At 47.0% G+C, this 19,229-nt stretch overlaps 1 protein-coding gene across 7 annotated transcripts in view; it reads left to right on the forward strand.

The window, feature by feature from the left end:
- The window catches only part of LOC126982994 (vascular endothelial growth factor receptor 1-like), a 60,207-nt gene that overhangs the window by 23,520 nt on the left and 17,458 nt on the right, over positions 1–19,229 (forward strand). For 6 of the 7 annotated variants that reach the window (XM_050835387.1, XM_050835391.1, XM_050835388.1 and 3 more), the window contains 4 exons: positions 5,233–5,363; positions 9,172–9,313; positions 13,922–14,106; positions 18,911–19,061. In XM_050835387.1, coding sequence (XP_050691344.1) covers positions 5,233–5,363; positions 9,172–9,313; positions 13,922–14,106; positions 18,911–19,061 — 609 coding nt within the window. Of the gene's footprint in view, positions 1–5,232; positions 5,364–9,171; positions 9,314–12,092; positions 12,226–13,921; positions 14,107–18,910; positions 19,062–19,229 lie in introns of all 7 variants that reach the window. The other variant, XM_050835392.1, reaches the window with a different exon arrangement.

The following is a 19,229-nucleotide window of genomic DNA, read 5'->3' on the forward strand; positions in this document are numbered from 1 at the left end:
ACCACACCTAGAATACGCCGTTCAGTTCTGGTCACTGAATTATATCAAAGATCAAGTTTTGCTATAAAAGATACAGCGACGAGAAACCAAACAAATTCCAGCGCTCCGTAACTTGCCGTATGACGAGCGTTTAGAGCGTTTCGATTTGTTTTCCTTAACCCGGTAGCAGCTACGGGCCAAATTTGTGGCTTTACCGTGTAGCAGGTACGGACCATATTTGTGGCTTTAAGAAAGCGAAGAGTACGAGGGGACTTAATTGAAGTGTTCAAAATCCTTAATAGATTTGAAAACATTAACCCAGATAGTCTGTTTCAGAGAGACACCAACACAATAACACGCAGCAACGGTATGAAGTTAAAGGGAAACCGATGTAACACATTGGCGCGCAGAAGTTATTTCAATAATAGAGTCGTCGATCAATGAAATAGACTTCCACCGTTGGTAGTTAGCGCACAGAGTATTAATAGCTTCAAGTCTTTATTGGATAAGTACTTCAGGGATATAAGTTTCAGGCAGACTGCAGCACGACTACAACCTGAAGACATTATTTTCCCCGACAGCTTAGATTACAAGTAGCGTAAGTTAACAACAGAGTAAAGAAGAAACTTAATGTACGCAACATTCATTTCAACAACCTGCAATTTGTAGAAAAATTAGCTGGTGACGGAGTACATTGAAGTGAAGCTGGTCGAATGAGAGTCGAAGCAAAATTGAAAAAGGCTATCAAAGGATTCATTGGAGAAGACGACTCTGATGGGTGAGGTGTGGGAACAGTAAGGTTAACAGGGTACTGGAGTGTACACCCGTACCGAAGGTAAACGAGGATCAAGCCTCTACCTGTAACCCCTGAAACTACATCTCATCCCATCGTGAGGAGTCCAATTAAAAGGATTTTTACCCGTTTAGAATCAAGTAACTAGTCTTACGAAGCCGATGTAAAGAAACTAGCTTTTAGAGTACCAGCTTTTATAATGTTTTTAAGAATCATCTACATCACGACTGTAGTGTATTCTTACTCTTTGGGTCACCAGTAGCGAAAGTTAAGAGTAGTAATTTCCTCTTATTTCTCTCTTTACTGTAAAATTTCCATGTCCCTTTCTTCCTTAAAGGCACATGGTGTTCTCTTCTAACTATTTCCTGCCGGCACGTTGCCTGAGGGAGAGGTGGGTGGGGGGGTCTTCATCTATTCTGTCCTGTCCTACCAAACGTAGATTACTAGTAGCAGCGGTAGTAAACAGACACCCTCGCCATAGACCGCCAGGTCTTCTGGTGTCTGTTCTTCCTATGTATTCCTATGTATATGTAGGTGTGTGAGCCCCGAAAAGTTTGAGGGCCAGAATTTTTACGACCCAGGAGTTGAGTTTAAGAAGACAGGCTTGGCTAGATGCAAAAAGTAGTCCCTCAATATGATCCGGTCCCAGTTTTCAGAGTAGCATATCAACGGCTGCAACGGATATGGCAGTTTTCTTTTCTTGGAGGGTGGGAAGGGGGGGGGTGGAGGCGATAGGGACAGAATTCCAATACGTTTGTCTTTGTTTAAAACGCTTCCCTGCTGCTCAGTCCTTCGTACATCCTGTTGGGGAAAAATAATCGCGGTTGCTTCCACTCGTTTTTATCTTTTCCTTCTCTTCTTCAACTTTTATCACTTCGAAGTAAGAAGAAAAATAGAGTTATCATGACTCTTTCCTGGCATATGTGTGTGTGTGTGTGTGTGTGTGTGTGTGTGTGTGTGTGTGTGTGTGTGTGTGTGTGTGTGTGTGTGTGTGTGTGTGTGTGTGTGTGTGTGTGTGTGTGTTTTACGATATTCTGAGATAAGTCCGGATTGATATCGTGTGCTCTTGGAGTGATTTCCGGACCGGGTGTTGCGACATTTTGAGTCGTATTCTGTCTTACCAGAGAGAGAGAGAGAGAGAGAGACCAACCTATCCAACCAATAAATAAATAAAAAAATAACCATGACCTTCCCCCGCTCACTTTAAACAAAATAGTAATACCTCTGATAATCACCTTCATCTTAGTCCCTTTCCGTATCGTTCTCTCCCTTCTTACTTCACTGTATAACGCGTTCTCCTAGGTCTTATCCTCTTTCTTCCCCCCCTTTATAGAGACCTGGGTAACCTCTCTCCCTATCCTTACAGCTAACTTCTCCTCTCTCTCCCTACCCTTACAGCTAACTTATCCCCCCTCTCCTTCCCTTACAGCTAACTTCTCCTCTCTCTCCCTACCCTTACAGCTAACTTCTCCTCTCTCTCCCTCCCTTTACAGCTAACTTCTCCTCCCTCTCCCTCCCTTACAGCTAACTTCTCCTCTCTCTCCCTACCCTTACAGCTAACTTCTCCTCTCTCTCCCTCCCTTTACAGCTAACTTCTCCTCTCTCTCCCTACCCTTACAGCTAACTTCTCCTCTCTCTCCCTACCCTTACAGCTAACTTCTCTCTCTCCCTACCCTTACAGCTCTCTCTCTCTCTCTCTCACAGCTAACTTCTCTCTCTCCCTCCCCTTACAGCTAACTTCTGCCCCTTTCCTTCCCTTACAGCTAACTTCTCCTCCCTCTCCCTACCCTTACAGCTAACTTATCCCCCCTCTCCTTCCCTTACAGCTAACTTCTCCTCTCTCTCCCTACCCTTACAGCTAACTTCTCCTCTCTCTCCCTACCCTTACAGCTAACTTATCCCCCCTCTCCTTCCCTTACAGCTAACTTCTCCTCTCTCTCCTTACCCTTACAGCTAACTTCTCCTCTCTCTCCCTACCCTTACAGCTAACTTCTCCTCTCTCCTCTCTCTCCCTACCCTTACAACTAACTTATCCACCCTCTCCTTCCCTTACAGCTAACTTCTCCTCTCTCTCCCTCCCTTTACAGCTAACTTCTCCTCTCTCTCCCTCCCTTTACAGCTAACTTCTCCTCTCTCTCCCTACCCTTACAGCTAACTTCTCCTCTCGCACCCTTCCCTTACACCTAACTTCTCCCCCCTCTCCTTCCCTTACAGCTAACTTCTCCTCTCTCTCCCTACCCTTACAGCTAACTTCTCCTCTCTCTCCCTCCCTTCTTCTCCTCTCTCTCCCTACCCCTTAGCCTTCTCCTCTCTCTCCTTCCCTTACAGCTCACTTCTCCTCTCTCTCCCTACCCTTACAGCTAACTTTTCTCTCTCTCTCTCCCTACCCTTACAGCTAACTTTTCCTCCCTCTCCCTACCCTTACAGCTAACTTATCCCCCCTCTCCTTCCCTTACAGCTCACTTCTCCTCTCTCTCCCTACCCTTACAGCTAACTTTTCTCTCTCCCTACCCTTACAGCTAACTTATCCCCCCTCTCCTTCCCTTACAGCTAACTTCTCCTCTCTCTCCCTACCCTTACAGCTAACTTCTCTCTCTCCCTACCCTTACAGCTAACTTATCCCCCCTCTCCTTCCCTTACAGCTCACTTCTCCTCTCTCTCCCTACCCTTACAGCTAACTTATCCCCCCTCTCCTTCCCTTACAGCTCACTTCTCCTCTCTCTCCCTACCCTTACAGCTAACTTTTCTCTCTCTCTCTCCCTTCCCTTACAGCTAACTTTTCTCTCTCTCTCTCCCTACCCTTACAGCTAACTTCTCCTCTCTCTCCCTACCCTTACAGCTAACTTTTCCTCCCTCTCCCTACCCTTACAGCTAACTTCTCATCCCTCTCCTTTCCTTACAGCTAACTTCTCTCTCTCCCTCCCCTTACAGCTAACTTCTCCTCTCTCTCCCTCCCTTACAGCTAACTTCTCCTCTCTCTCCCTCCCTTACAGCTAACTTCTCCTCTCTCTCCCTCCCTTACAGCTAACTTCTCCTCCCTCTCCCTCCCTTACAGCTAACTTCTCCTCTCTCTCCCTACCCTTACAGCTAACTTCTCCTCCCTCTCCCTACCCTTACAGCTAACTTCTCCTCCCTCTCCCTACCCTTACAGCTAACTTATCCCCCCTCTCCTTCCCTTACAGCTTCTTCTCCTCCCTCTCCCTACCCTTACAGCTAACTTCTCATCCCTCTCCTTCCCTTACAGCTAACTTCTACTCTCTCTCCCTACCCTTACAGCTAACTTATCCCCCCTCTCCTTCCCTTACAGCTTCTCTCTCCCTCCTCTCCCTCTCTCTCCCTCCCTTTACAGCTAACTTCTCCTCTCTCCCTACCCTTACAGCTCTTCTCCTCTCTCCCTCCCTTACAGCTAACTTCTCCTCCCTCTCCTTTCCTTACAGCTTCTCTCTCCCTCCTCTCTCTCTCTCTCTCTCTCTCTCTCTCTCTCTCTCTCTCTCTCTCTCTCTCTCTCTCTCTCTCTCTCTCTCTCTCTCTCCCTTCCCTTACAGCTAACTTCTCCCCCTTTCCTTCCCTTACAGGCTACAGCTAACTTCTCCTCCCTCTCCCTCTCCTTACAGCTAACTTCTCGCCCTTTCCTTCCCTTACAGCTAACTTCTCCTCCCTCTCCCTCCCTTACAGCTAACTTCTCCTCTCTCTCCCTACCCTTACAGCTAACTTCTCCCCCTTTCCTTCCTTACAGCTTCTCCTCCCTCTCCTTCCCTTACAGCTAACTTCTCCTCTCTCTCCCTACCCTTACAGCTAACTTCTCCTCTCTCTCCCTACCCTTACAGCTAACTTCTCCTCTCTCTCCCTACCCTTACAGCTAACTTCTCCTCCCTCTCCCTCCCTTACAGCTAACTTCTCCTCTCTCTCCCTACCCTTACAGCTAACTTCTCCTCTCTCTCCTTACCCTTACAGCTAACTTTTCCTCCCTCTCCCTACCCTTACAGCTAACTTCTCCTCTCTCTCCCTACCCTTACAGCTAACTTCTCCTCCCTCTCCCTACCCTTACAGCTAACTTCTCCTCCCTCTCCCTCCCTTACAGCTAACTTCTCATCCCTCTCCTTCCCTTACAGCTAACTTCTCCTCTCTCTCCCTCCCCTTACAGCTAACTTCTCCTCTCTCTCCCTACCCTTACAGCTAACTTCTCCCTCTCCCTACCCTTACAGCTAACTTTTCCTCCCTCTCCCTCCCCTTACAGCTAACTTCTCTCTCTCTCTCTCTCTCTCTCTCTCTCTCTCTCTCTCTCTCTCTCTCTCTCTCTCTCTCTCTCTCTCTCTCTCTCTCTCTCTCTCTCTCTCTCTCTCTCTCTCTCTCTCTCTCTCTCTCTCTCTCCCTCCCTCCCTTACCTTCCTTCTCCTCCCTCCTTACCTAATTTCTCTCCACTCCCATGCACCTCTGGCTAACCTTCCCCACCCTTGCAGATCCGAACAGGCTGTTGGTGTTCCCGAATGTGCGACTCGTCAACGGGGTGGTCGGGGAGCCTGTGGTGGTGCCCTGCAAGCCTACATTTCCGGAGGTCATCGTCGCCCTCACCAAGAACTCAGAGGACACCGTGAGTTGGACAGTCTTTCCTCGTTCTGGTTGTAGTTTTTATCGTTTTCTTACAAGGGAGGCAACTATATGGCAAATAATTAAATAAATAAAATAAAATAAAAAATAAAATGAAATAAAATAATATAAACTGAAACAAAATGACCCGCTATATAGACGCGGCTCCAGCATCAGAAAATAGAGCGAGGTCAAAAGGGAGGTCAGTATCGGGTGGAGCGGTGGCTCGACACTCTTCTCTTACTTGCCTTTAGCGGATTGGAATTTTGTCTTTTTCTTTTTCTTTGTTTTTAGGGGGCATCTACTTTCTTTACAGGAACGACATTCTCTTGGGTATGGATTATTTTTGTTTGTGTGTTTGTTGGTTTTTACATACTGGACAAATTCTCTCCCTTACAGCTAACTTCTCCTCCTCCCTCCCCTTACAGCTAACTTCTCCCCCCTCCCTCCCCTTACAGCTAACTTCTTCCCCTCCCTCCCCTTACAGCTAACTTCTCCCCCCTCCCTCCCCTTACAGCTAACTTCTTCCCCTCCCTCCCCTTACAGCTAACTTCTCACCCTCCCTCCCCTTACAGCTAACTTCTCCCCCCTCCCTCCCCTTACAGCTAACTTCTCCCCCTCCCTCCCCTTACAGCTAACTTCTCCCCCTCCCGCCCCGTACAGCTAACTTCTCTCCCTCGCCCTTACAGATAACTTCTCCTCCTCCTACAGCTAACTTCTCCCTCCCTCCCTTACAGCTAACTTCTCCCTCCCTCCTTACAGCTAACTTCTCACCCTCCCTCCCCTTACAGCTAACTTCTCCCCTCCTCCCCTTACAGCTAATTTCTCCCCTCCCTCCCCTTACATATAACTTCTCCCTCCCTCCCCTTACAGCTAACTTCTCACCCTCCTCCCTTACAGCTAACTCTCCTCCCTCCCCTTACAGCTAACTTCTTCCCCTCCCTCCCCTTACAGATAACTTCTCCCCCCTCCCTCAGCCAACTTCTCCCCCTCCTCCCCCTTACAGCTAATTTCTCCCCTCCTCCCCTTACATATAACTTCTCCCTCCCTCCCCCACAGCTAACTTCACCTCCCTCCCTTACAGCTAACTTCTCACCCTCCCTCCCTTACAGCTAACTTCTCCCCCTCCCGCCCCTTACAGCTAACTTCTCACCCTCCCCACCCTTACAGCGAACTTATCCCTCCCTCCCTTACAGCTAACTTCTCCCTCCCTCCCTTACAGCCAACTTCTCCTCCTCCCTCCCCTTAACGCGAACTTCTCCCCCCTCCCTCCCCTTACAGATAACTTCTCCCCCCTCCCTCCCCTTACAGCTAACTTCTCACCCTCCCTCCCCTTACAGCTAACTTCTCACCCTCCCTCCCCTTACAGCTAACTTCTCCCCCTCCCTCCCATTACAGATAACTTCTCCCCTCCCTCCTCTTACAGCTAACTTTTCCCCTCTCCCCTCCCCTTACAGATAACTTCTCCCTTCTCCCTCCCCTTACAGCTAATCTCCCTCCCTCCCTTACAGATAACTTCTCTCCCCTCTCCCCTCCCCTTACACTTAACTTATCTCCCCTCCCTTACAGTTAACTTCTCCCCCTCCCTCCCCTTACAGCTAACTTCTCTCCCCTGCCCTTACAGCCAATTGCTCTCCCCTCCTTTTTTTTTTCTTTTTTTCTTTTTTTTTTTTTTAGTCACAGGATAAATTCTCTTACATTCCACATCTAGCACATACATCGTTTCCTCCATTTCTTTATTTCAATGTTATAAGTTACGTCTGGGAATAGAAAACCAGCCTCGGAGTCCTCATCCGGGAAGCTCGGGAACCAGGAATGTCCCCTGATGGAACCCCGCTTCTGGCGGCGACCCTGAGAGGCGTCTGGACAACTCCTCACGCTTTATTTCTAACTCCGCATAGGAAGAAAAAAAAAGGGAATAACACACTACTACTACCACTACGACTTCTCCTACCACCACCACTACTACTACTACTACTACTACTACTAGTTACCACTACTACTTCTACTACCACAACCACCACCACCACTGCTACTACTACTACTACTGCTACTACCACTACTACTACCGCTACTTTTTTTTTTTTTTTTACAACAAAGGAGGCAGCTCAAGGGCACACACAAAAAAGAAAACAATAATAAAAAAAAAGCCCGCTACTCGCTGCTCCTAAAAAAGAAACAAAAGAGGTGGCCGAAAGCAAGATCAAATACGGGAGGAGAGATGTCCTGATACCCTCCTCTTGAAAGAGTTCAAGTCGTAGGCAGGAGGAAATACAGATGAAGGAAGATTGTTCCAGAGTTTACCAGCGTGAGGGATGAAAGAGTGAAGATGCTGATTAACTCTTGCATAAGGGGTTTGGACAGTATAGGGATGAGCATGAGTAGAAAGTCGAGTGCAGCAGGGCGGGAGGGGATGAGGCATGCAGTTAGCAAGTTCAGAAGAGCAGTCAGCGTGGAAATATCGATAGAAGATAGAAAGAGAGGCAACATTGCGGCGGAATTTAAGAGGTAGAAGACTATCAGTATGAGGAGGAGAGCTGATGAGACGAAGAGCCTTAGCCTCCACTCTGTCCAGAAAAGCTGTGTGAGTGGAGCCCCCCCACACATGAGATGCATACTCCATACGAGGGCGGACAAGGCCCCTATATATGGACAGCAACTGTGCAGGGAGAAGAACTGGCGGAGACGGTACAGAACGCCCAGCCTCGAGGAAGCTGATTGAGTAAGAGATGAGATATGAAGTTTCCAGTTGAGATTTTGAGTTAAGGATAGACCGAGGATGTTTAGTGTTGAGGAAGGTGATAGCTGGGTGTTGTCAAAGAATAGGGGATAGTTGTTTGGAAGATTGTATCGAGTGGATAGGTGGAGAAACTGTGTTTTTGAGGCGTTGAAGGACACCAGGTTCTTCTTGCCCCAATCGGAAATAATAGTAAGGTCTGAGGGTAAGCGTTCTGCAGCCTCCAGCCTTGAGTCGTTAAGTTCCTGTAGGGTGGGTCTTCTATTAAAAGAAGTTGAGTAATGCAGAGTTGAATCATCGGCGTAGGAATGGATAGGACAGTTCGTTATAGAAAGAAGATCATCAATGAACAACAGAAAAAGAGTGGGAGATAGGACAGAACCCTGTGGGACACCACTGTTAATAGATTTAGGGGAAGAACAGTGACCGTCTACCACGGCAGAAATAGAACGGTCAGAAAGGAAATTGGAGATAAAGGTACAGAGAGAAGGATAGAAACCGTAGGAGGGTAGTTTGGAAAGCAAAGATTTGTGCCAGACCCTATCAAAAGCTTTTGATATGTCCAGCGCAATAGCAAAGGTTTCACCGAAACGGCTAAGAGAGGATGACCAAGAGTCAGTTAAGAAGGCTAGGAGATCACCAGTAGAACGCCCCTTGCGGAACCCATACTGGCGATCAGATAGAAGGTCAGAAATGGAAAGGTGCTTTTGAATCTTCCGGTTAAGGATTGATTCAAAAGCTTTAGATAGACAAGATAGTAAAGCTATAGGACGGTAGTTTGAGGGATTGGAGCGGTCACCCTTCTTAGGCACAGGCTGTATGAAGGCTACTACTACTACTACTACTACTACTACTACTATTACTACTACTACTATTACTACTACTACTACTACTGCTGCTGCTACTACTACTACTCTGGAACATTCACAGCTTCCTCCTTAACCGTTAAATTAGTAAGTCTGTGTGAGTGAGTGAGAGTGAGTGGGAGAGAGAGAGAGAGAGAGAGAGAGAGAGGGTCCTTCAGAAGAGTCCTACAGCTTCCTTCTCCTCCCTCACTCGCTACTCCTTCCTGCAGAAGCCCCGTAGTGACTACATGTACGACAAGCGGCTGGGCTTCACTATAATGACGGATAACAAAATGGGGGCGTACGAAATGTTCTACTGCAACGCCACTTTCAGCGACAAGACAAGCGAATACGAATTCATCCTCAATGCATGTTCGTATGACGTATACGGTTTGTGTGGAGAGAGAAACGCCATCCCCCCCTCCTTTCCTCCTCCTCCTTCTCCTCCTCCTCCTCCTATGCTTGTTTGATCGAGGCATCGCTGCTTTTCTCGCTCGTTCGCTAACACACACACACACACACACGCACACACACACACCACGCAGCAGTCAACGAGCATATCATCCACTCTGAGAAGGCTCTTTTCCCCTCAGTCGTCCCCATGTGCGCGTAGGCTGCTGCTTCACCTTCAGACCAAAGGCGTTGCGCTGTACAAAGCAGACTTACTAACCCAATAATTGTGCGGAGCTGCCTGACCTGCCCCCCGCACCTGCTTCAACCTGACCACCCCCCCCGCCGCGTATTCTCGCTACTGGTATGTTGCGCCCACTCTTCAACAGGGCAGGTCACGTTGAGTTAAGTTAGGTTAGGTTAAGGTCTATTAGAGTGGGAATCACAATGAGAGTATTTTCACGAACACCCCTTGGTTAGGGAAGGTTTGGTTAGGTTAGGTTATGTAAGGTTAGGTAAGGTTAACTAAGGTTTGATGAAGGTTCATTAGAGTGGGAATCACAATGAGGGTATTTTCACGAACACCCCGTGGTTAGGGAAGGTTTGGTTTGGTTAGGTTAGGTTATGTAAGGTTAGGTAAGGTAAACTAAGATTTGATGAAGGTTCATTAGAGTGGGAATCACAATGAGAGTATTTTCCCAAACACGCCATGGTTAGGTAAGGTTACACACATACTCGTAGAGAGACTGGATGCACGCGTGCCCGCCGCCTGCATGACCCAGCCTCGCCCGGAAGAGAAACGGTCCGAGGCAGATGTGTATATAGATCCGAACCTAATCACTGCTTGCTAATTGTCGTTGCTGCTGTTGTGGCTGTCTTTGTCATTAACATCATCATCATCGAGACAACCTGGCCATGCGTGCAGCGACTCCCGCCCCCGTGGTGTGCCAGGTCCCTGCAGTAATCACACGTAGATCGGCTTGCGACCTCCAAAGTTATCTCGGGAAGGATATTGGCTGCCGATGGCGAGAGTCCAGCACGTGATCTATCCACGTTTTATACACACACACACACACACACACACACACACACACACACACACACATGCGCATTACATAACAAGCAGGGCAGATTTATGCAGTGTGCCGCAGCTTCTTTTGGCAAGTATCAGACCCGCCTCCCCGCGGTGAAGACGTGGCAGCGCGGCGCACCGTCATTTCACACTGACGGCTTAAGGCATTCATCTCTGCGGTAATTGTTGTATCACATTCACGAAACTACAAGTGCTGCCAAAACCCAGTGTGGTGCGGCCTCTTGGTCGCGGCTGCCCGAAGCTGAGTGAGGCGAGGAGCACCTCTCACTGCGCACCTGTCCACGCCTTGCTCTGGGGGCAAGGGCAGCGACACTCCCTGGAACAATGGGTGCCCTCCTTGTGAGATGGGGCGTGGCGGTGGTGGCGGCGGCAACGGTGGTCATGGCAATGGCAGGAGTGGTGACAACACCCGCTGCGGCCTCCACCGCCTGCACCGAGGACGAGGAGCTGAGGCAGGTGGTGCTGGCCTCTGACGGCTGTGTCACGGGCAGGATTGAGGATATAACAGAAGTGGAGGGAGGCTGCGAGGTAAAACTTCATGACCCATTCAAAGTATTTTGCATCGAAGTGCACAAGTGTGTCACTCCATTCAGTAAAGCACTCCGTTACAACAACAGCGAAGACTGTAAAGAGGTTATCAAAATACACAACCACCCGCAGAATAATTACAAGTCCTACTATTTCTTCGGGAGGTTCCTCAAAGACGATCGCAAACGAATGTCCCTTCAAGGAATACGTGTAAAGACCGCCCAAATGAAGAAGAATGACATCACGAACCTCTTCACTTGTGGTAACGCTCCTCCTCTGCAGCATCGCTCTGCTTGTGTTCGCTTTCCCGCCGCCAGCTTGCTTGGGGGCCGCCTCTGGCACGCCCAACGCTCAGCATCTCGAGCACTGGCAGTGCACCGTTGAGATGCATTTACTTATCATTTATCGAAAAGCAACGCCTTCACAGTGCAGCAGAACGTTAGTTTTGCTCACTCCGAGCTCAAGACGTAAGAGATGACCACGCCGTGGCAGCAGTGCCTCACAAGGTTCTTAATCCACGCGTCTGTACACTAGTCTTTGGAGGTTGGTGTGTCTGCATAAGGCATGTGCTGATGTACCTAGATAACCGTCACTTCATGACACTTTCAGCAAACATTTTTGTTTCCCAAATATTTTCCTTTTTTACATGTTATTGTTTGTCGAGTCAGGACCCCACCCTACATACGAAGAGAACAGGGTGACACGCGGCAGAAAGGTAAGCTGCTACTTATAAAGAAACATTCAGGACACTCTAATCTCGGCTGTGGGACTTGCGGCATCCTCCCCTAACGTGCCTCTCACCTGCCTGTACACCTGTTTGTGGCCACTCCCTTGGCCTGTTTACCGTCCACAAGCCGCTCCTTACTGACTCTTGGCCCGCCGGTGCTGGCATCCATTCACACCCTCACACACATACATGTAGGATAGAAATACTTCCTGAGCGGGTCTAACGCAGAGAACAATGTCAGCGCATTTTTCGATGTATAGGAAGTCCACCTGAATGAACCGCATCGGGGCACTGATGATTTGCGTCCTTCGCCAATCCTTGCGGGTCTCTGCCCTCTGGCCTCTCTCCAGGCTTAGGGAACAACCCCCTCCCTGCCTCCTCACCCTTGGCTAAGTGGATGTCTTCACCAGCAGAACACGGAGTATAACCCTCGGAGAGGCTTCCTAATCAAGCAAGCCACCGTGATGGAATATGAGGGGAATTACCTGTGCAACGCCGCCTACAAGGACAAGATTGAAGACATCTATCTCTTCTTGGATGTCGAGGGTATGCTGGTAGAGATAGTCTTATCCGGGCCGCTTCCCGTGTGCCGGCGCCGTAGTCTCCATGTACGGGTGTTGCTGCGTTCGTCTGTCAGCCTTTCAACATATGATTTGTATTCTGCGTTTTTTTTTCATCATGTGGATTTGTGTGGGTTTGTGGGTGTGCGTTGTGGGTTGTCTCGTGGTCGTAGTCTCCATGTACGGGTTTTGCTGCGTTCGTCTGTCAACCACTCAACATATGATTTGTATTCTGTGGGTTCTTTTAGCATGTGGATTTGTGTGGGTGTGCGTTGTGAGTGTTTGAGGGTGTTGCCTCTTGATCCCACAGCCTCCTTCATCACTCTTCTCACAATTCTTGTCGTGGTCTTCCACTCGTAACTTCTCATATCTTCTAATATTTCTAACTCTTTGTGAAAATATATGGACTATAGGTGGCCATTGTGACGTTCCACTTCACTGTAGAGATGCTTCCGGGTATGTCATATTTTTTTTTCTTTTATGCTGCGTGGACTAACGTTAACACTGCGACTGTCATTTGTTTCCTGTTCGTCCTTTTGTATTCTGAGCCTTTGTTGTTCTCCGTCTCCTGTCTCGTCCCTTGCCTTGGTAGTTTAGAGAAACTGACTCCCGTTCATATCATTAAGAGTATCAGGCTCTAATGGTTATTTTCCCACTGCCAAGGAGATGATTAACCGGGTTTTCATGGGTGATATTCCCATTCCTGGTGCAGAAGTCGTGTAAAACTATCACTAGGATCAGAAAACAATTCATTAAGCATATCAGGCTACTCTCACGACTATTTTCCCACTGCCAAGGAGATGATTAACCGGGTTTTCATGGGTGATATTCCCATTCCTGGTGCAGAAGTCGTGTAAAACTATCACCAGGATCAGAAAATAGTCCATGAAAAGCCCAGCAACTTCTACGAGAGGCTTTTTCAAACAAACGAACTAAGACGCTTAAGAATCCGGGCTACCGTCCTTCCGTCAAATTGATTTACTTCTTTTTATTTTTTTGCCCTTTCATTACTTTTCGTTTCTTTTTTGTCTTCCTAAGCTCGATTATCTTAATTTATTCCCCCTTGCTATTGTGCTTTGCTAATTTCGTCTCTTAAAATTTGGATATTCGCTAATTTTTCATCGTTTTTTCTTCTCTCTCTTTCTTTCTTTCCCCGTGATTTCGCTCCGAGTTTTTTCTTTTTTTTGTGTGTGTGTGTGACAAATTTTCGTTTTTTTTGTGTGTGACCATTTTTTTTTTTTTTTGTCTGATTAAAATTGTCTTCGTTTCCCAGTGTCTCATTTCTAAGCTTAAAGTTTTGTACAGCTTCCTTTTCCTTTAGTATAAGAGCTTCGTTTTGCTGCTTCTATTTACATACTGCTTGTTGTGCCTCTGTTTCGGTTTGTGTTTATTTTTACGATTGTTACTATTATCATTTTATTATTATTGTTGAGTGTGTGTGTGTGTGTGTGTGTGTGTGTGTGTGTGTGTGTGTGTGTGTGTGTGTGTGTGTGTGTGTGTGTGTGTACTTGTGTATGTGTGGTTTTAGTAGGTTCTGTACAGCTTCACAATCCTTGAAAATAAACTGCATTAAACACACATATATATACGAAATTAAACAAATAAACAGACAGATAAATAAATATATAAATACTAAAATACCTCTCCTGTCTTTACCCCCCCCCACCCCATCCCCTCAACAGTCAAGCAAATAGACCTGAAAGTTCCCGTGGTGTCGATGGAAGGGATATGGCAGGAGGACTTGCGAGAGGACAACATCTACTACGTGAAGGAGGGCAGCGACGTCAACCTCACCTGCGCTGGCGAGGAAAAGTCGCCGCCTTCGGGGTACAAACTAGACTGGAGCCAACACCCCCACAAAAACAAGGTATTAGGCGTAGTAGTAGTAGTGGTAGTAGTAGTAGTAGTAGTAGTAGTAGTAGTAGTAGTAGTAGTAGTAAGAGGAAGAGGAGGAGGAGGAGGAGGAGGAAAACATGGAAAACATGGACTAGCAGGCAGCAGAAAGCCTGTTGGCTCATTATTAGGCTGCCTGCGTTCAGTGATTTAATCAATCCGTTTGCCATAGGAGTGGCTTGCAGGGAAGGATTAAAGCACTTGTGTATCTACACTTGGGTACGTTCAGTTCACTCCCGGTGCAGCAAAGTGGCGATAAATGCGTTTCTTGAAGGAGTTTATGGTCTCTGCGCTAACCACTTCTGCAGGAAGGCTGTTCAAGTGGCGAACAACTCTATTCGAGAAATAACTCCTGCCGATGTCGGTATTGCATCGCTTTGCTTGAATTGTTTTTCCGTTGTTTCTTGTTCTCAGGTTAGTTTGTAGCGTGAAGAGTTTGGAGTGATCAACGTTGCTGAGCTTGTTCAGGTACTTAAAGACTTGTATCATGTCTCCCCGCAGTCGTCTCTTTTCCAACGTGAAGAGGTTGAGTCGCTCGAGTCGCTCTTCATAGGGCTTCGTCCTCAGTGATGGTATTATCTTCGTGGCGCGGCGCTGTACTCTCTCAAGTAATTCAATGTCTTTCCTGTAATTAGGAGACCAGAATTGCGCGGCATATTCCAGGTGGGGCCTTACCAGCGAATTATACAAGGATAACATAACTCCCGGCGTCTTGTATTCGAAGTTCCTCGCTATGAACCCAAGCAATGTATTGGCTTTCTTACAGGCGGACTTGCAGTGTTTTGTTTGTTTCAAGTCACTGCTGATGGTGACCCCGAGGTCTCTTTCCTCTTGCACTACATGTAGTGGTTCGCCACCCATGTGGTATGTGTGGTTCCTGTTTCTGGATCCGATATGCATTACTTTACATGCTTATTATACCAACAGTAGGAGTCTCAGGAATAAGATAGATCTATTGAGGGGGAATGCATGTGTAGAGAAATTCGACATTAGAACTATCACGGAAACATGGGTGGATATTGCAAACAAAAACCTTATGTCAGAATTGGAAATAGATGGTTATCAGATGTTTCGCAAAGATAGAAAGGGAAAAAGGGGAGGAGGGGTTGCATTTTATGTTAAGGACACTCTTAAATGTTCCACTAACAATTGTGTTCAAACAAATGGCGACTCAAGAGTCGGTTTGGGTGGACGTCCACAGAGGGAAAGACAAACTATCTCTGGAGGTTCTTTACAGGCCACCCAACCTTGGCAAGCAGGACACGGACATTTTACTACAAGAGGTTGGCAGGGCGAGCATGAGCAAAAATGTCTGCATAATGGGGGATTTTAACCATAGGAATATAGACTGGGAAGGCGTGGTGGGTGATCTAGAATCCGAGGATTTTCTGAAAGTGCAACAAGATAAAAAAAATTTAAGCAGGCAGTAATTGAGCCCACCAGAAGTAACAACATTTACACTTCGTCCTAACTAACAACGAGAATATGATTGCGGAGCTACAGACATTGTGGAAGAGCTAGGTTTTAGTGATCACAAGGAGATTACTATACATTTCAGCGGCGGACAAACGCTGTTTTTCGCAAATATCTCCTAAACGAATCGTTGGATCAGTATGACATTTCAGCACACTACAGTTAACATCCGGACCTAATTTATGGCTAACATACCACGATACTATATGTGTTATGTGAGGAGTTTACTCGTGGAAAATAACACAAACCCGACGAGTCATGTTAACGCATTCGAAGGAAAGTGTGCCCCCCCCCCAACACCCTCCCAAACTATTCCTAACCACAACTACTTCTCCCCCTTCTCGCTCTCATTGTCCTTCCTCTTCTCCCCCTAGCTCCTCGCCTCCCTCATCATTCTTATGTCCCTCCTTATTTCTCCCATCACTGTATTATATATTAGAATGTTATGTAGGTGTATATGTATAGATATGATTATTAACTAAGAGCATGGTACAATTCCATGGAGGCAAGACGTATTTCACGTTGATAATTACTGTACAACACCTGGATGCGCCTCGGCAGTCAATGAGTTATACCCTGCCTCTGCTTGAGTCCTAGCCTCGGCTGGGGGGGGGATGGTGTGGTAGGGATGAAGAGGGAAACGAGGAGGGGGATGCTGCGATATTGGGGTAGGGAAGGAGTGGTCTGGGGGTTGTTCGGGGCGTTGGTGGAGGGGTTAGACGAGTACCCCACACTCGTCCGATTCTGTATAACACCTTAGATATGATGACTGGATTAGGCTTAATATCAGTCAGTAAACTCCTCACATAACACACATTGCAATATGGTATATCAGCCATAAATTAGGTCCGGGTGTTAAAGGTAGTGTACTGAAATATCATACTGATCCAACGAATCGTTTAGGAGATATTTGCGAAAAACAGCGTTTGTCCGCCGCTGAAATGTATAGTAGGTTTAACTTAGACTGGGCGGTGACCCATGAACTCAACCCTGTATTGGTGCCGGACTTTAGAAGAGCCGATTACGAGTGGCTTAGAAGACACTTTGAGGAGGTAAATTGGGGAATCTTAGGGATAGATGAGGCCGGATCACAGGGCGGGAACCTGATGGTCAGGGAAGCCATGTAGAAATGACCTACACTAATTTGGTTAGAGTAATAGCAGAGGGTCAGAGACTGCATATTCCTTACCAAGCACGTAGAAAGGAAAATAACGACCCCAAATGGATGACCCGACGGCTCAAGCATGAGACTGGATTAAAGAGATGAATTTATAGGAAAATAAAGAGTGAGGAAACCCACCTCAAGGGTAGGTATGTTGAACTAGCCAGATCGGTCAAGAACACCCGCCTAGCAAAAAGGAATTGCGAGGTTAGGGTTGCCAACGAGGCCAAGAGCGATCCCAAGGGTTTCTTTAAATTGTACAGAACGAAAACAAGGGAGAAAATTGGGCCGTTGAAAACAAACACAAGTGAGATCGTTGAGAATGGAGAAGATATGAGTCAAGTGTTGAAAGACTACTTCCTCTCAGTTTTCACACAGAAAAATCAAACAACCATTCCGGAGAGAGTTCAGGTGTATGAAGGCTAACATAACGACAAGTTGAAGGAGGTGATCATCACTAGGCAGGTTGTCCAGGATGAGACTGGTAGGTTAAAGAAAAACAAATATCCCGGTTCAGACGAAAGAATGCAAGGAGGGTTCTCAGTGGCCCACTAACCGATATCTTTAAGATGTCGGTGAATTCTGGGTATGTGTCTAGCCAATGGAAAGTAGCTAATGTGACGCCGGTTTTCAAAAAGGGAGACCAGTCAGCTACCTCAAATTATCGCCCACTTAGCTTAACATCAGTTGTAGGCAAGACGTTGGAGTCAATTATAGCCAGGAGCATTCGGGACCATCAAGAGAAGCAAGTTTAATTCATGACTCACAGCATGGGTTCACGAAGGGTGGGTCTTGCCTTACTAACCTGCTGTCCTTCTACACTAAAGTTATCGAGGCAGTTGAGAGAGATGAAAACTATGACATAATATATCTAGATTTTAGTAAAGCGTTCGACAAAGTCCCTCATTTCCGGCTATTACTAAAATTACAGGCTCATGGCGTAGATGGGAAAGTCTTGAACTGGATCAGGGCGTGGCTTAGTGGAAGGAAGCAGAGAGTGCAAATCAATGGTAAAAAATCTGAATGGGGCAGTGTTACGAGTGGCGTCCCACAGGGGTCGGTGCTGGGTCAACTGTTTTTTTATCATTTACATCAGTGATTTGGACACAGGAATTAGTAGCGATGTCAGTAACTTCGCAGATGACACCAAGATTGGTAGAGTAATCTAATCAGACCAGGATGCTAGCGCTCTCCAGAATGAACTAGACAGACTATATGATTGGGCGGGGAAGTGGCAGATGGCATTCAATGTTGGGAAGTGTAGAATTCTGAGTGTAGGCAGGAATAACCCCTCACACAATTACTCCTTAAATGACACTCCGCTGAGCAGATCTGAGTGTGAGAGAGCCTTAGGAGTCTCAGTGAGCACTGACCTCCGTCCTAGGGCTCAATGCATTCTGGCTAAGAATCGTGCAAATAGGGTACTGGGTTTCATCTCGAGGTCGTAAGCAATAGGAGCGCTGAAGTCACCCTCAAACTTTACTTAGCACTAGTTAGACCTCATTTCGATTATGGGGTTTAGTCCTAGTCGCCCTACTATAAAATGGATATCAAGACGTTAGAATCTGTACAGAGGAGGATGGCAAAGATGATTCAGGGGGTGAGAAAATTGCCTTATGAGGACAGACTGAAGCATTTAGATTTACACTCTCTTGAAATGCGAAGGTGGCGAGGAGACTTGATCGAAGTTTATAAATGAATGAAGGGCTTTAATAAAAGGGATGATAATAGGGTATTAGTTGTAAAAGAGACAGGCAGGACACGTAGGAACGGTTTTAAGCTAGATAAATTCAGATTCAACAAAGATAGGCAAAAATTGGTTTACCAATAGAGTGGTGGATGAGTGGTAGAGGCTTGGCAGTCATGTTGTGTGTGCCAATACCATAGATACATTCAAGAAGAGGTTGTATAAATTCATAGATAGTGAGGTTAGGTGGGGTTAGGATTACAGAAGCTGCCTTGTATAGGCCAACCGGCCTCTTGCAGACTCCATACGTTCTTATGTTTTTATGTACACACAAACATTCATGTCCACTGTATTGAGGTTGATTCTCTCTCTCTCTCTCTCTCTCTCTCTCTCTCTCTCTCTCTCTCTCGTTCTATCTATCTCTATCTCTATCTGTCTATCTCCACACATGCGCAGAGTGGCAGACACCTGATCATACGCGGGGACTCGAGGCGCTTGTACCAGATCCGCGACGCCCAGCCTGGAGACTCGGACATCTACTCGTGCTGGCCCAAGCTGCATGACAAGAAGTATAACAGCACAGCAAGCCTCAACCTCACTGTTATCCGTACGTGTGTGGGGGGGGAGGTGTGTTGGGGGGACGGGGAGATGGAGTGTAAGTGTATGTGTGGGGGTGGGGCTGGGGGGCGGTGGTAAGTGTGTGTGTGTGTGTGTGTAGGGTGGAGGGGTGTAATAATAATGAGTCGGGTTCTCCAGTCTTTTACGTTTTACGTTA

The sequence above is a fragment of the Eriocheir sinensis genome, chromosome 52, assembly GCF_024679095.1.
Source record: "Eriocheir sinensis breed Jianghai 21 chromosome 52, ASM2467909v1, whole genome shotgun sequence".
Classification (NCBI taxonomy): Eukaryota; Metazoa; Arthropoda; class Malacostraca; order Decapoda; family Varunidae; genus Eriocheir; species Eriocheir sinensis.